Here is a 21,578-nt window from a genome sequence, read left to right as displayed (position 1 = left end):
CACTGCCATCTGTACGTACCGAGAGAGCATGCGCTCATCTCTAACAACTCTTCCAGATGCCCAGGAAGGAGACATGGGGAAACTGAGACCAAGAGAAGGCTATACAAGCCATGCCAAGCTACAGAAGGACGCAGAGTGAGGGGATGGGAATCAGGCCTCTGACTCCCCATGATCTAAATCAGAGCAGGGAAATGGGAAGGGCCACCAGAAGGCTCTGCCAAGGAGCATCAGCAAAGACCTAACCTTGGTCCCTCCAGAGCTGGCTAAATAGGAGGAAGAGGCAGTGGGGGAAGGATGTCACCCACTCAGCCACCTCTATCCCCTACCATAAGCATAACTAGTAGGCCTGACACTTGATTCTCATTTAAATAACCCACAGCAGATCCTTCCCAGGTTCCTGGCAAGGTTAGTTAAGACACAGAAAGATGAGCCCCAGATCCAGTCACTCTGGGGGAAGGGATGACCCCCAGGCCCCTACTTTGGCATTCGTGGGGGTCCTGGCCCTCTGCAGGTCTCCAGGGCCGGTTGTTGTAGAAGGGTGCACAGCGCTCGCAGTTGGGGCCAGCGGTGTTGTGCTGGCAGACGCAGACATCATGTACCTGGGAGAAGGGGCGTGGCCGCCAGGATAATTAACACAGGAAACCAGCAAGGCAGACCCACCCACTCCCCTCTTACTTTCCTGCCCATGACTCAAGGCCAGACTTCAGCCCTTCCAGCTGTCCCTGGACTCTTTAGACTCATCCATATAGCTCCAGTGACTTTGGCCTGCCCTCTTGCCATGTTCTTGGTGTATATGAGCACACAATCCTGTGTGTGTGTGTGTGTGTGTGTGCGCGTGCGCGCACGTGCGTGTGTGTGCGTGTGTGTGTGTGTGTGTGTGTGTGTGTGTGTGTGTGTGTGTGCATGCGCCAAATTGCTCCTAGAAAGGATTTTTCAAGCTCATTGCTTTTACTTGAGCACCCCAAGATGACTGGTCTAAGGTGTCGCTGGATGTTCACATCTTTGCTAGTGAGATTCTAGAGGTTTCTGGGTGTTCTCTGCAGAGTTATTTCCCAGCAATCCAGGACTAAGTTGTTTGGTGGATGGGAATCATAGGATGAATTGCTACTAGACTCATGAAGGCATTAAAAATAGAAGAGCTATTGTGTGTTAATTGCCTTCCAAATTAAGCTCAACACCCTCAGCTTGGCATTCAAGGTCTGTACCGTGTTCGCTCAGTTCTCATCCCCCACTCCCTGCAGAGTTTTCAGGTGCTCCTTCTACAAGCCCTACTTCCCCACCCTGGCCCTTCCTGGTTCTTTTCCTTCTGTCTAGAATTCTGTTATTTTTACATTCACCAGCAAAATCCTACCCAGTAACTCCAACTAGAATACCATCTCCTTTCAACCTGGTGGAACTTTACAAGTATCCAGGAAGTGTTTTTATTTTTATTTTATTTTTTCAAAACAGCAATGGCCAGACAAAATTCAACCAGAACTTCGAGAGTCAGGTCTGGGCACCAGTGACTCTACTAGGGAGTCATATTTGAGACCCACCAGGGCTGGATAGCTCACTACCTCCTTCACATTCCCCACACACAACCCAGCCATCCTACTTATCCTAGGTTCTTGTGCATCCTTTCACAGGCCCTAAAAGAGCACTTGTCCCCTGAACTCACATTCCTCTTGGCTCCTCTGTAGTCTAGGAAAGGACACAGGCCACAAATAGAAGGAACAGAATCAACTGCTACTTATTTTTCTCTACTTCCCTCCCAGGCCATTTTGTGTGTGTGTGTGTTTTCTTGTGTTTCTCTTTCATTAGGATCCCTATGGAGCATCCATGTTTGCCAGGAGAATTGAAATCCTAGAAAAAGGCCAGGGAACGGTCCTTGTGATTCTTCTTTTTTGTACTATAGGCTCTGTCTCCTGAGCCTAAGGCCCACCTCTGGATTCACAGAGAGATTCCCCAGGGAACTGAAATGCAGCTTCTCTACTTCTCCCTCTGCAGAACCCAATTCAGCTAGCCGAGGTCAACTTCCTGTGTCCATTAATAGCTATCCCTCTAAGTGCAGAGTTGAGCCTTTAGAATTCCTAGATCAGTGATGTCAACCTTGGTGGAAAAGGAAAAAATAACTTGGAGCTTGAGAAATCAGTTACAAAGACAGAATATCTCAAAGTAGAAGCCTGGGCTAGTTTTGGTTTGGTTTTTTGTTTTTGGTTTTGCTTTTGTTTTTTTTTTGTTGTTTTTTTGTAAGTCCTGGGGCTTGAACTCAGGGTCTGAGCACTGTCCTTAGGCTTTCTCAAGCTGAGCACCCTAACACTTGAGAAATGGCACCACTTTTGGCTTTTTCAATGTTTGTGGTGCCAAGGAATCATGCTAGGCAAGCACTCTACCACTAGGCCAAACTCCTGACCCCTGTTGTGTTTTTGTTCTTAAGCTCCCAATTGCAACTATAATTTATAGTAATGTTTTCCTATTTACATACTAATATGATAAGTAACAACTGGCATATTATAATTGCCATGTGTGGCCCAGGTTGGAAAGCTTCACCTTAAGCTCCCCACCAAGGCCTGCACATTTGCTCCACACAACTGAAAGTTAAAGCCATGCCCATCCACTCACAAAGGAAGCCTGCAGAAGTAAGATAATTCTGATCACCGAAACAGTGCTCGCCTTAGGTTTATTCTCATTCTGGCTGGAGTATTAAGTATCCATATCTTCAATGAGTGGCCTTCCTGCCTCACAGGAGCCTAAGCACAAGCTGGGTCCATGCAGGTCCTCCTGCTTCCCCTCCACCCTCCTCACTCTGGTCTATTACCTTCACAGCAGTGGAGGGCTCCACAGGGGCTCCAGGCTGGGGGGCACAGTGGTCAGCGTGGCCATGACAGAAGCAGCTGCCCTGCAAACGTAGCTGGGACACCGCGAAGTAGGCACTGGGAGGATGGAAGCCCCTCTGGGGCACAGGGGCCAGTTGGGTAAAGTTGACTCTCAAGTTTGTGATGTCTCCCAACTCTAAGAGGGCAACAGTAAAGAGTGAAGGACAATGAGGTGAAGAGTAGAGGGAACAAAAAGAAAGGAAGTTAAGAGGTGAATAGAGCCTCAGCCCCAGACTGCACAGATCAGAGGAAAGGCAGCTCCCGGGATGGGTGTTCCATTAGGACAAGGAAAGGAATTCTCATCTCACCACCCCTCCTAGATGCCCCTACCAGCCTTCAACCTGCTCGAGCTTCACACATATAACATCCCTCCCTACAGGGTCAATAGGGCAAGTACTGGATCCCAACCAAGCTAGAAAAACAGCAGGGAATAGGAAACTTCCATGACTTTGGTCTCAATGAGTTGCATTCCCCAACCACAGTTCCACCAGAAAAGAATATAGTCAAACTGACCTTGAATTTTTTGACCTCGAGAGGCTGAAATCCCAGATGCTAAGTCCATAATGTTAAGTTGGACCTATGTAGAGAGAGAAATGGGGAAAGTTATATAAGACATAGACTCCACCTCAAGCACAGAAGAAGCCTGCTCTTTCATTCCCATTCCTTTCATATCTACCCTCCTTACGCTCTGACATCATTCTCACTTGGAACAACATGGAAAAGACCATGGATGGGAGGTCTGCTACCTGTCCTGGGCCAGCAGGTAATAACTAGGCGCTAATTGAGAGAGAGAGAGAGAGAGAGAGAGAGAGAGAGAGAGAGAGAGGGGGGGGGGGGGAGGGAGGGGGAGAGGGAGGGAGAGAGGGAGGGAAAGAGGGAGGGAGAGGGGGAGGGAGGGAGGGAGGGAGGGGGAGAGGGAGAGGGAGAGGGAGGGAGAGGGGGAGGGGGAGAGAGAGAGAGAGCGTGCATCTGTCTGTCTGTCTGTCTGTCTGTGTGTCTCTGTCTGTGTGTGTCTGTGTGTGTCTGCGTGTCTATGTGCGTCTGTATCTGTGTATGCATGTATATACAAGATCTTTTTCTCCAGTAGAAAATATAAAAATTTCCTGATTTTCTTGGGTCAAAAATCATGGTGAGAGACATTATCTACAACTGAAGGTACAGGGGAGAGTAATTTTCCAATGATCAAGGAGGAATGTGAAGATGTAATATCCAGGGATGTATGGCTACCCTATCTAGAAAACGCTGGAAACCTCAATGCTTACTATGTTTCATATTTGTAATAAAAACCACTCATTAAAAATGAGTTCCCTTGAAATGAGTTCGTTTCAACCCTCTACACATTCGGAACATTCCTGTGCTCTGATCTGGGGTCTGAGCACAGGTATAGCATTATACGGAGAAGAGTACAAGAAAGAGGAGCTACTAGGCCACAAAGAGAACACACTCTAACCCTTGGTCTCCAGAGAGCAGCTCTGCAGTGCCACTTTAGCCAAGGAGAGCAGGCAGAGTCTGAGCCCATATTACTATATTAATGGGGAGGCAGGGAAGAAGTAGGTAGGATGTCTCACCATGTCTCCTTTTTTAAGGTTCCTTCTACCTACCTTCCCCCCATTTTGATGCCCATTCGGCCTCTGAGGCATAGGCTGGCACCGAGCATCCTGCCAGTTCCGAGACTGGCCCTGACGGATCCGGGGGAAAGCAGATGCACAGTCAGAAGCCAGGTACTGGTACACCTTCCAGGTCCTGCCAAAGTCTGAAGAGCGTTCAATCAGCATGCCTGCAGGCATGGGACCCTGTAGAGACAAAGACAGAGCAAGGCTGTGAGTGACTGAAGGGAAGGATGATGTGCGTCCTGGAATACAACCACAGAAAGAAGCTCCTTGAGGGGAAGGGGATAAAAAGCCAGTAGCAACATGTAGGCTCAGGAACAGCTATTCAATTCTCCTGGCAAACCATAGGCCAGAGAAGTCCATCCCCAGAGGATCTGTGGAAGATTAATAGCAACCATCTCTGTATTCCAGAGGACTGGTCCGTAGCCCAGGCTTCCCAAGCCAAAGGTCACACTAAACTTGAATCATTGCCACATCCTGGAAATTCTGTGCAGCTTCTGTTCTGATCCTCTAAACTATGCCCCACTTCACCAGAAAGAACTTCTAAATGATTCTCTGATGGTGACACCTGCTCTCAATCTACACAGGCCTAAAGATGAAATGTAAGCCACTTGTTTGACTGTGACCCTGTTCCAAAGCAATTTCCAGTGACTTCCCAGCATGCATCCCTTCCTTTTACTACAGTTTCATAAACTCAGTCTCCATACAGATCCTGAGGAAGGCCCATCTCCAGCTTCAGTGCCACCTTTCTCCCATGCTTTCCTAGGAGCTCTGTCTGATTTCCCCCTGGTTCATGCTTACCTGAGTCACACCTGTCACCATAAAGAACCTTCTTGATAAAATATATGGTATGTATCACTCCAACCCATTGTATCCTACAGCCAGCAATCCTAGCTACATAGGAGGCTGAGATCTGGAGGAGCACAGTTTAAAGCTGGCATCAGAAAGAAAAGTTTGTGAGTTTCCATGTTAAAAATAATCAGTAAAGATAGAGATATAACTAGGAACATAGCTGAAGTAGTCAAGCACCATGCAAGGCGGCAAGCTGAGAAAGCTCAAGACCCTGAGTTTAAACCCTGGTACCAAGAAGTGGGGGGGGGGAGGAAGTATCCAATTGAACATTGCCCTTCAAATCTGTCACCTTTAGAGACTGGGCATATGTTCAAATGATGCTGGTATTTCTCAAAATACTTTTGACCTTTCTGTAGGGCATGGATCTTAGAGCCAATTTCCTCAGTCACATAAGAAATCAGCTTCTGATACCTTTTACTTCAAGCTCATTTTTAACTCCTAAAAATAATACTGACTTTTCTGATCATCCAATCCTGTTAACTAAACTTGATCCTTTACTAACTCTAAATAAAGAATAAAACCAAATCACTGAAGGAACAAAAGAAAAAGACCCATAACAAGTGAATGAAAATAGTTTCTCTGAAAGGAATATTTCTGAAGGCTGGTCACAGAGAAGATGAGAATGCACTCTGGGAAGTGAAGGCACTAGCTGATTGATTTGGCTATGGAGAGAGCTGTTCCATGGATGCATACTTCATATGGATGGCTACTGATTAAAACCTCATCTGCAAAGTTTCTGAAACAGAACACACCAAGAATAAACAACTGTGCAACCAACAACTGTGTTAGTCAGGCTTTTCATCACTGTGACAAAAATACTTAAGAAAAACAAGTTAAAGGAGTAAAGATTTACTGTGGCAAATGGCATCAGAGGTTTCAGTCCATATTCAACTGGCTGAACCACTATGGGCCAGCGGTGACAAGATCCTGTGGAAACAAGTGATAGGACAAGGTGGCTAGGCTCACCTCATAGTAGGGATGAGGCAGAGGCTTCTGGGGCAAGACACAAACTCCAAGGACATGTTCCCAGAGACCTACTTCCTTCAACTAGTCCTAACCTTGAAAGTTTCCATCACCTCCCAATAATGCAATGACGTTATGAATCCATCCGTGGATCAAGCCATCATTTATCAGAGCCTCCATGACCCAAAAAAAACCTCTTGATGACTGACTCTACCAGCTGGGGACAAATCTTCAACATAACAACCTTTTTATGTGAGGGGAGAGGGGGGAGGAGGGGACTCTTGGTATCAAAACCATAACAGCAACCAAGCTCAATAGAATCAGCACTTAGCACAGCTGAACTGATTGGACAGGTTAGAAATGTGGGTACAGAAGGCATGGGAATTTCTCAGGAGTACCACTATTCTCCCAGTCCTCATGCTATCACTGTAATGTAGGCCCCACCGTGATGAGGGGAGCCCACCCTGCATGTGATGCTATTATCCCACTTCAAGGAGACCAGAACGATGTGCTTCTTCATGGCTTGAGTTCAAGTGCCCCAGGTTCCCTTTCCTATCTACTGCTATTCCCCCAAAACACACCTTAAAATCCATCATGATGTCCTGAAGCTGAAATCTCCTATCCAGGTCCAGCTGCAGAGAGACAGGGCTCACATCTGGAAAGAGAAAAAATAGGAACTTGGGGCCAGAGATTTCATACTTTCACAACCCCACCAATGAGCCTGGCCTAGCAAGTCTAGTCTAGACTAGACTCTCTGATTTAACTCCGGGGGAGAATAGACCAATACAATGCTATTTAGGTGACCCCTTCAAGATCTTATCTGCTCTTGCCAAATTCCCTCCCACCATCACCTGCTGTCCCTAATGCCTTAATGGTGTTCAACTTGTCTGCTCAACATACTTCCTACCATGTGCACAGCTGTGGAGACTGTGTAGCATGCAGTAAAGGCAGCCTTCTGATCACACACTCTCAATCTCAACAAACTTGTCTCCAGGCTCCACCCAACCATGCCTACACCCTCCCATTCTCATCCCAGCCCATGCAACTTCTACAAGTTTAGTCCCCAGTAGATGGCAGATCCTTACCATTCTGTGACTGCCACCAGCGCACAGGGCCAGAAGACGAAGCCACATTCTCCACTCGGTGGCTGTTGTAATTGTGAGGCAGCCTGGAGTCACACTTGCAGCATTTCATCTGCCACTGTGGGAGGAGAGATGGCCAAGGTTAGAGGTGGGGGTACTCAGTCCTTCAGATCCCAACACAGGCCACCCATGGAAAGAAAGCCTCTCCTCGGATCTACACATTACTTATACACTTAGCAGGAGGAATTTCTTGCTTTTTTTTTTTTTGCTAGTCCTGGGGCTTGAACTCAGGGCCTGAGCACTGTCCTTCGGCTTCCTCAAGGCTAGAACTCTACCACTTGAGTCACAGCACCACTTCCAGCTTTTTTCTATGTAGGCAGTACAAAAGAATGAAACTTAGATCTTGATGCATGCTAGGCAAGCACTCTACTACTAGGCCAAACTGCCACCCATGAGGATGATTCTTTTTTAATATATTGTCAGGGTAATATATAGAGAGGTTACAGTTACATTCATCAGGTAGTAGGTGCATTATTTGTCAAACATTGATGTCCCTTCTCATGCTTTTGTCCACCTTCCCCCCTACCCCCTCCTAATCATCTTGTTTCTCCCCTTCCCTTCCCTATTTCAAATAAACAAACATATATACAATACCCCAGGTAACAAAGTCAGATACAATAACCACATGAGATTAACCATAAGGGGAAAAAGAGAAAAGAAATAACTGCACATTGAGAACAACAATCACAAAGATAAACCTCTTGTTTCCATAGAGGATGAATTTCTTAAAATGCTATTGGTCATCTTTTTCATTCAATTCTTCAATGCCCTTCCTAATATACAGCAAAGGAATAGTAAATAGATGTTGTATCTGGGAAGAGTTTTAAGATAGTGGAAAAAATACATCACCTTAAAGAAAAAAATGTAAAAAGAACACTGCGAGGAGAGAAAGGGGGTTGGGGGTTTGGAGAGAAATTCACATTCGTTTAGCACTTATGTTCTAGATACCTAAGCCTGATCTCATTTTATTGTGGAAGCCTAGAGAAGGCTGGGGTTTAAGGGACATAAACCAAGCAAATAAAAATACAAAGAGGTTTGGGATTTTAATGCTATCTCTTTAATCCCATTTCATAGGCTCAGTTTTCTCCTCCAATTGAGCTGGACTAGAGTAATCCATTCAGCTGACCAATATTGAACACACATGTTCTCTCTCTCTCTCTCTCTCTCTCTCTCTCTCTCTCTCTCTCTCTCTCTCTCTCTCTCTCTCACACACACACACACACACACACACTCTCACACACACACACACACACACACGCACGTGCGAGCGCACACACACACAAAATACAGATATAGCTGACTTGGTCCCAACTCTTTCATGTTATTCATCAAAAATCTTTCTCCTCTGAATAACCACTGGGCTTAGCTCTGAGAGCCCTACCCAAGGAGGAGCTGTACATTCACTCAACAGAAGCCAGACCTGCTAGACTTTCTGTGCTGGGACAACTGAACCTACATACACACCAAGCCTCCATTTTCTCCTAAACTTCCTTCCATTAGAACCAAAAGGGACTTGTAGCAGAGACGCTGAAGCCTTCTAGCTCTCTGTATTCTGCCATGACCAAAGGTCATATCCTGATGAGACAAAGTCTCAGCATAGGTACGAGCTGCTGAACTAGATTTTTAACCCAATAGCTCAGCACCAAAGAGATGAAGTAAGTGTGGTAAGCCTGTCCCTTGAGATATAGAAACATCTTGACTAGCATCATCTTCCATCTGCCCACTGACATTCTAGGCCCCACAGGAAACACAGAACACAAGCCAAGGATCATGGTCTCTGAGCCTCTGATCCCTATCCATCTACAGCTTCTACCTCCAACCTACAAGGGAAGAGAACTGTCACCCTTCCTGATGCTTGGAGGCATGGACTGTCCATTTACCTGTTGATTATCTGACTCTCTTTGATGCTTTAGTCCCAGTACAGGCCCACACTGTGTACTCAATGAATAAATAATGAATGGGTGAATGAATAAATAGTAAATGCTCAATGAATGTGGGCTATTCTTAATAACATATTGACAAACACATCCTTCCTGTACTCAAGAAGTTTAAAACTGTGGCACAGAGTAAGGAAGTATTCACAACATCAATATTAAGTGATGGACTTGTAATCCCAGTTATTCAGGAGCTCACCCAAAAGGCTGGCTTGAACCCAAGGGTAAGGGACAGGCCTGAGCATATAATGAGACCCTGTTCTTTGCAGAAAAATATCATGTGTCAAGATAATTTCAATATATGAATTTATTGAGTTCTACAATAACCCTATATGTCAAGTAGTATCTCACTTTATAGATAAGATTTTCCATTGATCACCAATGTCTGCACAAGAGAAGACCCCACACTGGCTGCCTGGCTGTGTGCCTGTCTGTCTGTCTGATCCTCCCTCTCCCCCATCTTCTATCCCTGGAATCCTCTCATTTCCATAAAAAAAAAAAAAAGCTTGAGTGGCAGACCCTATGGGAAGCATGGTAAAGCCTGGTCATTTCTGCCCCTCCCAATGGGTTCTAAAAAGGGCTTTGCTGGCCCTCAAGATAACCTTGGGAAGCCTGTGGCAGAGGCAGTCCAGCAAATTCAGGATCCAATCCAGCAGCTCCAGCTAACCCAGCTCAGTTACCAGAGACCAGAGCTTTGTCCCTGGCTGAAGTACCTGGGCATTTAGCATAATCCTTTCTGGGCAAAAGAAGGCGCTAACTGAAGTCAGACTCCACTTAAGACCCTATTTTGGTCTCTGGACCTGAACATGTCCTTCTCCATACTCTCTGTTCAGACTGGGGGCAAACTTTTCCACTCCTCATCTAGTCTTCACTCAGCACATGTGCTGAGGATGGACAAAGGCCAGCGCCTTCTGGCACCAGTGCCTGTCACCACAGCTCCCTGCCTCTGGCACCAGTGCCCTGTTACCACAGCTCCCTGCCTCTGGTGCTGCTGGGAGCTGATCTCAGCCCTGCCTAGCCAGGAGAGTGCCTGACAAAAAGGGCCCTTTCTTTCTCTGAGTTCTGAGACAAGGAAATAGAGGCCGCAGAAATGCCCTTGACACTCCCAAATGATGGACTATTATGTAACTATTTAAAAGTTTAGAAAAAAAAAGAAAACATTTACTTGCATGGAGAAGTGATTATATTCAGTAATGAAAAAAAGTTTGGCATAAATTTACATACACATTATGACCTCAAATATATATTTTTCAAGGAAGAGAGAATGTCTAGAAGGAAATAGAGCAGAACCTCAGGTGAAATCTTATGAAGTTTCTGAGCTTTGTCCTTTTGGGACCTACAAACATTATACCTATATATTCCATTGCCAGTTCAACCTATCATCTCTGTGTGGTAAGCTCATAGATGATTTCACCCTTCCTTTTTATTTATTTTAATATATTTAAACATTTATATCTTGAAGTATACTAACTTTTATACTCAGGAAAGTAAGTAGCATTATAAATACTAAATAAGCTAAAATGTCAGGGTATGCATCCGGAGTTTCTGTTGCCTGCCTGTCTCTACAGAACAAGCTGGGGGCCTCCACGCCTCCCCCGTGCTCCCATCCACGTGCACAGCTACTGACAGAGCGATAAGTTGCCCTCATGGCCTTACAAGCCAGGTGATGCTTATCTTAGTAACATAGCTAAAGAAGGGATTTCAACTAGCCCTGAGAGACAAGACAAGCCGCAGGCTTCAAACAGGTATGTTAAGTATCTCTGCTTGTCAACGGGTTAGCAGGATGAAGGCCTGAAATAGAGCAGCTGTGGCAGAACTCCATGTAAGACGAGCTGTGTGTCTCCTCTTTTTCTCTGGGCCCCAGTTTCCCTTTCCATTTTCTGATTGTGTGCATATCTGTAGCATGTGTATACATGGAAGGATGTATGCATGTGTATGAGTCTGCCTGTAAGGCTCTCCTTCTCACATGTTACATGCCTATGTCTCTCACAGAGATGGCAGCTCTCGCTGCAGCTTCCTCCAGCTCTGGGGTCAGTTGGCCACCATTTTCCTGGCTGTGCTACTTCAGAGCTGCAGCCCTATTATCAATTCAGCCTGTCAGACCTCTGGCCAATTTGGATCCTGCTTTCTTTCCAGCTGGAAAAGCTCAGCCTTCTCTTGGAGCTTTCTAGAAGCTCAGCAAATGTGGCCGAAGACAACCCCTTCCAGAGTGCTGGGTGAGGGCAAAGGAGTGAGAAAAGAACCAACAGGGGCCTGACACACAGTGAAAAGGGATGGAAAAGGGAGATGCAAGCAAATGAAGGCTTTGTGCCTGTGCAGAACGGGGGTGGGGGATAGGAAAAAACACCTCAGGTTATTACCTGGCACAATTTTCTTCTGTAAGTGAGACAGAAGGCTGCCTGAGTCCACCTAAGAAGCCACAGAAAAGGTCATAGCCACCAGGTAGGGCCAAAAGAAGGAAGCCAGACCAAAACAAAGCCAAATAGATTTTTTTTAATCTATATATATTTTCCCTTCAAAAATGACTCCTTCCTATAATGGCATTCGCAGGGAAATGGATGAATCTAGAGCGAATCGTGTTGAGTGAGACAAGTCAAGACCTAAGAAACAAAAGGCGCATGGTATCCTTAATATGTGGCTATTAAATACAAAGAGTACAAGAGCGAGGACTCAATATTTGTATACCCAATGCTATGGACATGGTAATGGAAATATAAACATAACTATATAGACATTAAAAACCTATGACTCTATAGACATGTTTTATTTGATAAATTAATACATTTCTATGACATACAAACCCTTAGCCTAATTTGGATTAAGTTCTAAAAACTAAGTCCCAGTGATTGTATATAGAGATTCCCTTCTTGAACACTTGTTTGTTAAACTTGTCATTTGAAATATGATGTAAAAATCAATGTTAATAAATTCTTTAATAAAAAAAGCTCAGACCTCATCCAGACCCTGAGTTCAATACCTAGGACTAGCAAAATAAATAAATACAATTATGAAAAAAAATGACTCCTTCTTGATCTTACCTTCTCAGGACCCTTTGCAAAGTCACAGCTAAGATTTTGATAAATGAACCTTGCCTTCATTTAAAACAAGGAATTCAATGGTACTTAACCCAAACAGTAAACCCTCATGGGTAGGAACCTTAGAAGTTTTAGCACTTCTCAGAGCTTTTGGAAAATACGAAAGGGATAGGGATCAATATGCTAAGACAAACATATCTGTCTAAAATATTAGCTTTTATGAAAGTCAAAAAAGCAGACACGTGCAAAACAAAGAAAAGCAGAGGCTGTTGATGTGTGCACAGGTGGGTATATTGGTTCCCTGCATGCATGTGTACATGTGTACACTGTAGAAGAGAAGACCTCCACCCAGATACTACCTCTACCTTCTGTGCAAGAGATTACAAATGAGGCCAGGGGGACAGGAGTGTGGCCTAGTGGGAGAATGCTTGCTTTGCATGCATGAAGCCCTGGGTTCGATTCCTCAGTACCACATACACAGAAAAATCTGTAAGTGGTGCTGTGGCTCAAACAGTAGAGGCTAGCCTTGAGAAAGCTCAAGGACAGTGCCTAGGCCCTGAATTTAAGCCCCAGGAATGGCAAAAAAAAATGAGGCCAGGCTCATGATAGTAATTCTAATTACCCAAGAGGCTGACATCTGAGGACCACAGTTTAAAGCCAGCCCTGGAAGGAAAGTCTGTTAGACTTTAACTACCAAAAATCTGGAAATGGCTCTGTGGCTCAAGGAAGAGATCTCTAGCATCAGACACAAAACCTCAAAGACAACACCCAAGTCCTGAGTTCAAGCCCCTGGGCTGGCACCTAAAAAAAAGGGAGATAAAAATGACAGCTGCTTGGTTTATATAGCTAATTAAACTTGAGGAATGTGTTGTGTACGAAAATTAAGGCAAGTAATAATCAAGTTTTCCCCAGAAATGGAGGGAATGGGGGATAAACAGAAGGTTTGGGGGAACAGACACACCAGTGGAGACATTGTTGGGAGCAGAAACCAGGGCTGGAAAACCTCAAGACAAGATATTTTGATTCCTGTAAAAAGCAAACAAACAAACGAACAATCCAGAAAGGACTACACCACGGGCACTGAGAGACAGTGTGTGGATGTCAGCATTGCATACATTGCCAGGTGTCTGTAAGAAGCAGGCAAAGAGATAAGCAAATGGTAAAGGTTGAGTAACCAAACCCCATACCTTCCTAAATGGGAGATAGAGGTGGAAACAAGAATCATGGCTAAGTGTCAGAACCAAAACCAGAACTAGACAGTCTTCACCCCCAATCTGGAGCACTGACCATGACTGTACCAGGATAAGATGATTTCAGTGAGTGCTTCTCCTGATCAAGAAAGAAGTGCTCGGGAGTCTGAGAGGCAGATGAGGACACTTCTGTAAGCAGACACAGCTACCAGGAGGCCAGGAGGGAGAAGGGGGCTTAGGGAAGAATGAGCATGTTAGCAGGACCATGCATTCACTTTGCACATTCTGGTACACAATCTTCAGACAAGCCCTTGGAGTGAATGCTAGCTTGCTTCCATTCTGCAAATGAGCTTACAGCAGGCAGTCACCACACATGTTTTCACCCTTGCCTTGAGACAGAAGGAGTAATGATGCAGTGGGTTATCAATGAACTAGAAGGAAGAAGGCTAGGATGGCTGGGACTGCAACCTCAGGCCTTTTCAACGAAGAACAGGAGAGGTCCAGGCCCAGACAATTAATGGGTCACCAAGGCAAGTAGACGCAGAATGGCAAAGTTGGGGGGCGGGGCACATGTAAGAGGTGCCATAAAGTAAAGTTGATCAAATCCAGTGTCCACTACAAGGGTTGCAAATGGATCCCAACAAAGAAGCAATCCCTTGAGGCCAATGAAATTAATCACTGAGACAGTATTGGGCAAAGGAGGTAACTTGCAAAGAGGCTAAAACTGGCTTGCCAAAATAAGAGGCACTTCTAGAGGTCAGGACCTAGGAGAGACAACTTGGGGATTGGACAGTGTCCCCAGAACTCTTGCAATTCCTATTCTGCCAAGTCTGGCTCAGGTTGAGGGTAAGAGTTAGAATAAGTGAGATAGAAATAACCAAGGGTCATAAATCCCCACTACACTTGGCATTTATGCCATGTCAGCAGTAGGCAGAAGGGACTAGGTGATTCTGTACTGGGCTCAGGGCTGCTATGTCACCCCTGCATGAGAACAGAACAGAAGCACTAGCCAGAGTCCTTGGAGGTAACTCTGTCTCAGGCCACCCGAATTCTCAGCCATGACTATCCCATGGACCTCCCTGTCCTCTACTTAGAAAATTCAACACCTGAGTATTTCCATCTGAACTTTGACATCCCAGCACACACCTAAAACCTTCCTATCATTCACAGGAATAACAAGAACCACCTCATTAGACACTGTGACAATTCATTAGAACATTTTATAAGCAATTCTTAGCATGCTGCCTTTGATGCATAATATGTGCCTAATAAATAAGTGATCCATGCTATTACTATTATTTAAAGAGAAAATAAACTTAAACATGGAAACCAGAACTCAACATAGTTAAAATCTGAATTCTTAGTATTTATTGTGCAGCCACTACTGCCCGAGAAAGAGTCTGGGGTACATCTGTATAGAGGATTTGAATCATTCTCTGTGCCTCCATGTCTTCATTATTGGAAGCCCAGACACTCAGAAGGGTGGGTGTGGAAGGGAGAAGGAATGGAACAAGGCAGAGAGATGAAAGGCAAGGGAGAAATTCTGGTTGTTAGTATTCATGTCAGTCCCAAAGAGTACAGGTACATAAAGAGTATAGGAGAGTCTGTAGGTTCCCTAAAGACTATTTCATCTAACACTCATAGAACAGGAGAAATTTAAGAGGGGTGATTTCTTAACCAAGATCAAACCATATGTTAGTGGCAGACTTGAATTGATAACACCACTCTCAAGAAACCCTCATTCCCTCTTTTCTGAAGACTTCCTAGATTTGCTTCTCTTGCAAAAAAAAAAAAACAAGAAAATTTCTCAGTTTTCATAGCAGAAAAATAACTAAGATTTATCCATTCCCAGGGTTGCAAAAGTCTAGACTTCCCTTTTGCAAGCATCCTGTTTTGGTCTCAAGAGGCTACTGAAGAGCAGAGAAGGCAGTTGGCTGCTGGGACTAGCTGAGAGAGGCAAAAGACAGGCCTAGGGTAATCCAAAGGTCCAGGCCTAGCAAGAGAGGCTGTCCAAACATGGCTGGGAGCAAGGGCACATGTCAGCATGAGGCTGATCCTTCCTTGTTTCCACCTTCCAGAAGATGAGTCAGTCTGAGAAAGAGAGCCAGCAGAAGCTCATCTTCCTGGAACCTCCAGACACAAGCTTGACGGCCCATAATATTGGGGGTAGGCGGTGGAGTGTGAGGAGGGGAATGGCTACAATGACTCTGTTGCCTAGAAAGCTCAATACTGCCAGGTCCCCTGATGTTGTGGAGTAATCTGGGTCCATAGGGAGTAAGTCTGTGCTTTACCCAATCTTGTCAGATGGGCTTTTCCAAATCCAAGTGGGTGAGATGCAGAACCATGCCATCTCTGCTCAGCAACTCCAAAATCACTACCTAGTACTACCAGTGTTTAAAAATAGCCAAGAGAACATTGGGAACTGGGAGGACAGGGAAACGTAGAGGCCAGATCGGATACCACCTTCTAGGTCCTGAGGACAAGGACAGCCTGGAAAGGGGAAACAAGAAAACATCCAGTAATGTAAATTTGGTAAAGAAAGAACATCGGCTAGCTGAGGAGTTAGAGCAAAGGAAAACAAAGTTCCTACAAAAATAATAATAATACAACTCATAGGCACTATGGAAGAAAAGACAAGCTGGGTGCAGTGGCCCATGCCTGTAATCCTAGCTACTCAGGAAGCTGAGATCTGGGGATCAAGGTTCAAAGCCAGCCCGGGCACTAAGGACCAAGAGACTCTTATTTCCAATTAACCACCAGAAAACTAGAAGTAGTGCTGTGGCTCAAGAGGTAGAGCAGTAGCCTGGAGCTGAAGAGCTCAGGGACAGTACCCAGGCCTAGAGGTCAAGCCCTATGACTGATAAAAAATTGAAAGAAAAGACAGGATGTCTCTATGCAAAAGGCAATCATTTTAATGGACTTTGTCCAAAGCTGTTAGAGACTCAATGTTTTTTTTAGCTCCTTTTCAAATCAATGGGCTGAAAAATGACCCTTCCTGGTAACCCCAAATCACTTCTTTACTTATCTCCCTGATCAGATCCTACCTTGCTTACATTGAGTGAACCCGGGATCACCAAGGCTGATGAATGACTAAGTTGCTGTTTACATATGACAGTAGCAAAACAGAGATGGAAGGTGGAATATAGCTTTAAAAAGATGGTAGTGCAGGGCGTGGTGGCTCACGCCCATAATCCTAGCTACTCAGGATGTTGAGATCTGAGGATCGTAGTTCAAAGCCAGCCCAGGAACTAAAGAACATGATACTCTTATCTACAATTAACCACTAGAAAATGGAAAGTGGGGCTGTGATTCAAAGGCTGTGATTCAGCCTTGAAGCTGAAGAGCTCAGGGACAATGCCCAGGCCCAAGAGTGCAAGCCCCATGACACACACACACACACACACACACACACACACACACACACACGGTGGTAGCTCAGAGTCAAGAGAGAGAGAGAGACAGACAGACAGACGGTGGCACAACTTCCATACTATGGCAAGAAAGCCAGTCAGTGCACATAGCCTAGAACCCTTGTCTGTAGTCTATAAATAAATAAATATAAAAATTTTAACAAAAGCACATTTAGACACTAGAAGCCTAACAGATGGATATTTGTCCATTTGCTCATTTACAAGACTTGAAAAATGATTCTTTGGATAAGGCATGATGGTTCATGTCTATCATCCCAGAATAAAACAAGGTGAAGATTGTGGCACAGGCCTATAATCCCAGCTATATATAATCCAAGGGCCAGAGACACCAGAGGATGGTGGTCCCAGGCCTTCTCCAGGCAAAAAAAAAGGGTCCCTACCTGAAAAATAAAATCAAAATGGGCTAGAGGCATGACTCAAGTGGTAGAATGCTTGCCTAGCAAGCCAACAGCCTTGAATTCAAATCCTAGGCCTGATGCTTCCCCACAGAAAATGAAGAGAGGAAGAAATAAAGACTACTATTCACCCAAGCTTATGCCCAAAGGCTCAGTTAATTCTGAGAACTGTTTTGTCTTGGCCAATCAGATCAAGGCAGTGATCTGAGCTTATATTTTTTTCTTGGACTTACCCACTCCCCATAACACATGGGGCTCGACCTGTACCAAGTACACTCGAGGCATCCAGTGAACACATGGCTGGCTCAATGGCCCCAGCCCATCCTGCCTCTCTTTAATCCTAGAGGCCGTGGAAGTGGAGCCTTACCTCTCCATGCCGGGTACAGTAAGTCTCAGGTTTGGTCAATCCACAGGTAGATGAAGCACGGAGAAACTTGGTCCGCCCAATGAGCAAGTCCCCAACTGGTGGATAGCAGGCCCCACGGGAGCAAGCTTGTTGGTCACACAGGAGGCTGGGCAAAGCTGAAATCACACAGAGAAGTCTGGGAATACAAACCAAAGAGAGGAGGTCCCAGCCGGCTATCCTCAATATCCCTCAGGAGAGCTGATGTGTACAAAACAAGCCCCTCACCTCACGTGTGCCCACACTCTCAGCTGCTGGCCATGAGTCTAATTTCATACCTTGTCAGCCCAGACTTGAAAAGGAAAGGAGGAGAAATACAAGTGACCCTGAAATGGGACATCTATATGTGGCTTCTTGAATCAAGCTGGAGATGCATACTTGGCTACCAGAACAGATCTACACTCTTTTGCCTATCAGCAGCCCAGAAGGCTCACAAACTGAGTCATCTGGAGACCAGTGAGAAAGATCTGTGTCATTTCTACTCCTTTGTCTGAAAAGGTGGCCCCACTAATTTTATGAATGTCCCGTTATAATTTACTGGTAAATTAAGACCTCTAGAACAGCTTGGGAGGGAGAAGATAGGAACTAAGCTGCACGAAACATTCCAGAAGATAAGAAGACACTGGGGTGCCTTTTCAAGAAAGACTACATAACAGGTTCTGGTGGGTGGGATATGACACTCACCAAAATACAGGAGAAGGAGCCGTCTCATCATCAGCCAATGGGATCCTCAGAGAGGATTTTACCTAGGACAGAGCAAAGCAACCTGGGTAAAATAGCACCAGCCCCTTTCCTTCTTTCTGAACTCCTGTTTCTCTCAGCACTCTCCAGTAAGGGTCATGACTGAGGACATTTCCTTGAGGTACATTGGTAGCCAAAGGCATAGAAAATGCCAGAGCTCTAGACCTTGAGCCCAGCTGAGTTGAGGTTGATAATGACCACAGTTCTGGGCTAACTAGGCAAGGAAGAGTTGAGTGAGCCTGATAGTTTCAAGGGGAGTGTAGAGGATTTCATCTGAACTGAAAGCAACTCAAAATATCTCTCATTATGGGCAGGGACTCTGAAGGTAGCTGGAAATAGAGATTAAAAGAGAAGCTGGGGATTCTGAGAGGTGGCCTGCCCCAGGAAGCATGCTCCATCAAAGCTCTGGCCCAGTCTTCTTGTGCTTTGTATTAGATGCTGCTCTGTTCCAATGTTGTCAGCTCTGTTAACTGAGGTGGAGCTGAGTGGTCAGCTAGTTAGGGACAGAAGAGGAGCTGGGGTGAGGCACGGGGGAGAGGGTAGCATTCTTTGTATCTTTCTATCTTTAAATCCCACTGTTTCAAAGCTCATCCCCCTCCAATCCCCTCCCAGGAGAAAAAGGATCCAAGGTTAGGTACAGTGGGCTTGATGTAGGCCATCAGAGAGAAAGCATTCCTGATTTTGATCCAGTGCTTCCTTCACTCTCATCCCTAGCTAGAAATCCCACAGGGCTAGAGCAACGCTGCACTGGGCCACCTCCCTTCCTACTTTTCTTCTGTGCTCACCTCAGACCTGAGTCTGCTTTCTTCTAAGTTTAGTAAGGGTGCTTGAGTGAAAAACAGCAGACATTTTAACCAAGCATTCAGAGGAATAAATCAGGCTTTGAAATCAGGCACCCAGAGATAAATATTGTCTTTTCCTCTCCCCACCCCAACCCACTTCACAGGGCAGGAAAAGACAGGTGACTTACCTGTTCCGTGCTGCCCTCGTTTCTCCAGATTGCCCTTCCGAGAGCTCCCCTGAAATGTAGGGGTCTCCTCTCCTGGCCCCGGGGTTTTAAACAAGAGCCTCTGGAGACTCCCTGGCTGGGCGTAGCCCCACAGCAGGGCGGCCTCAGGAATCTGGCAGCTGCCACGCCCATCTGACATCATTTCTCCCTTACCCTGAGGACAAGACTGGGCAAGTGGGTCTGTCCTAGGCACCTGGAAGCAAGCCCCACAATGCCCACCTGCCTGTGGGTGCCTAGAGGAGCTGGATGGGACAACCACTACTGATCCTTCTTAGGTGAGGAAGGGCTCTCACTTTGGTACCCCAGCATTGTGCTTACCATTCCCCAAAACCAATACTGGGGTTCAGCTGGCCCTTGTGTCCAGATTGCTATTGATAGGCCAGGCAGACACAAAGGATATACCCTATATGTACTGCTAAAGCCCCAGACATTTCATTGTGCTGGAAGATCAGAAGACCCAAATATCCAGGACCCTGGAAAGCACCAGATCCCTCCCAAGAAGGAAAAGTGGAAAATCCCAGCTTCCTGGGGAATTTAGTGGTACCTTCAAAGAATGGGGAAGCTCAACTCACCCAAGGGAAGTTTAAGAGACATGAACAGAGAAAGGCTCCCTGCCTGGCCTTGGGCTTCCTCAGCAGGGTTGGCAAGAAGCCCAGGTACAGGTAACTACTTGTGAGTCACTGCCCCAACACAAGGAGGGTTGGCCTCCAAGCCCCTCCCTCCTGCACAGGAATGTCCGCCCCGAGGGCCAGAAAACAAGACCTGACCATATAGGTGGTAGAAGGAAAGGCTGAGGCAGAGCTGCACTAGTATTGTAAAGTCAAGGCAGAATTTCCCTGGGACCCTGCCAGGCCAGAAAACACAGTAAATGTGTGGGATGGGCTCCTGCTTAGGGCTTCAAGCCACTATAAATGGTAGAAACAGGCTCAGACTGACAGGCTGCTCTAGCACCCTCCAGGTTTGGAAATGGCCTTAGAAAGCCTAAAGCAGCATGCTTTTTTTTTTTCTTTTTTTTTTGAACACTGTTAGTTCAAAGGCACAATTTAAAGGCACTTCTTGAATTCTCCACTCCAGTATCTAAGTAGCTCCTAAGTAAAAAGTTCTCTATCATTCGAGGGCTAATACAGAGAAACTGGTTTGAGAACACTTAGGGAGAAAATAGTATTCTGTGGTTCAAACTGGGCATGGTCTAATTCCCAGGTTCTAATTTAGCACAAGTTCAGGTTAGTGAGGGAAGACAGTAATTAGCAAATGGACGATAAGTTGTCTAGATGTGTAGTTGAGATTCCAATAAATGTTAGTCTCTTACTGTCTGTCAGCATTCCAGTGAAATCTTCCTTAACTCAGCAAAAGGGTGGAGGGGGAAGCAGCTTCCCCTTCATCAACCCCTGTAGAAACAGAAAGAGGAGAGACACCCCCCAACCTCCAGCAAGTATACTCCCCAGAGAAGGGTCACTTCTGATTCCTATGCATTTTGAACCCTTTCACCCAAGTCTCTTTCTCTCCATCCTTGCCCCCTATCTCCCCCTGCCCAACTCCCTGAATTTACAACTTTGGGAAATTTTTATCCTCTGCCCATCGCCAGAGGATGTGACAAAGAGCTCAATAATAATTAGCTGAGCCAAAGACGGCAGGTGTGGCAATCCCAGATCCTGGGTGTGTTGGGGGGGGGGCAGGTCTCACCTGAAGTGGGTGAGGTCCTTTAAATCCCTCCCTCCCCGTCCACTTTTTGAGGCCAGGAACTCAGGTAAATATGTCTGACATTTCACAAGCTGGGGCAGGTTCCAGCATGGTTTGACTCCACAGGAAAGAAGCTCTCAGTTACTCTTCTTGGGCCTTCTATGCACTCCTAAACAAACTTCTAGACCTCCAAGAGAAGTCCCACTCTTCAGAAACAGTATCCCTCCCCAGGTTCAAAACAAAACCCCTAAGAAGTAGGGCACAGGGTGCTAGCACAAGTCCAGTGACTTCAAAAATGAGCAGCCAGCAATGGAGCCCAAGGATCAGTTGGAACTAAT

At 45.7% G+C, this 21,578-nt stretch overlaps 1 protein-coding gene across 1 annotated transcript in view; it reads right to left on the bottom strand.

The window, feature by feature from the left end:
* Window positions 1-19,595, bottom strand: part of Lamb3 (laminin subunit beta 3) — a 33,927-nt gene extending 14,332 nt beyond the window's left edge. The window contains exons 1-9 of the mRNA XM_090341277.1: window positions 19,522-19,595; window positions 18,495-18,556; window positions 17,775-17,929; window positions 7,366-7,480; window positions 6,862-6,935; window positions 4,457-4,648; window positions 3,369-3,432; window positions 2,798-2,991; window positions 479-599 (exon numbers count right to left, since the gene is read on the bottom strand). Coding sequence (XP_090197403.1) covers window positions 479-599; window positions 2,798-2,991; window positions 3,369-3,432; window positions 4,457-4,648; window positions 6,862-6,935; window positions 7,366-7,480; window positions 17,775-17,929; window positions 18,495-18,525 — 946 coding nt within the window. The 5' untranslated portion in view covers window positions 18,526-18,556; window positions 19,522-19,595. The remainder of the gene's footprint in view (window positions 1-478; window positions 600-2,797; window positions 2,992-3,368; window positions 3,433-4,456; window positions 4,649-6,861; window positions 6,936-7,365; window positions 7,481-17,774; window positions 17,930-18,494; window positions 18,557-19,521) is intronic.
* Between the last annotated feature and the right edge of the window lie 1,983 nt (window positions 19,596-21,578).

The sequence above is a fragment of the Megascapheus bottae genome, chromosome 10 (assembly GCF_031878675.1).
Source record: "Megascapheus bottae isolate mThoBot1 chromosome 10, mThoBot2.hap1, whole genome shotgun sequence".
NCBI lineage: Eukaryota > Metazoa > Chordata > Mammalia > Rodentia > Geomyidae > Megascapheus > Megascapheus bottae.
Note: the sequence above shows the minus strand (reverse complement) of the source record. Positions and strands in the feature narration are given on the sequence as shown.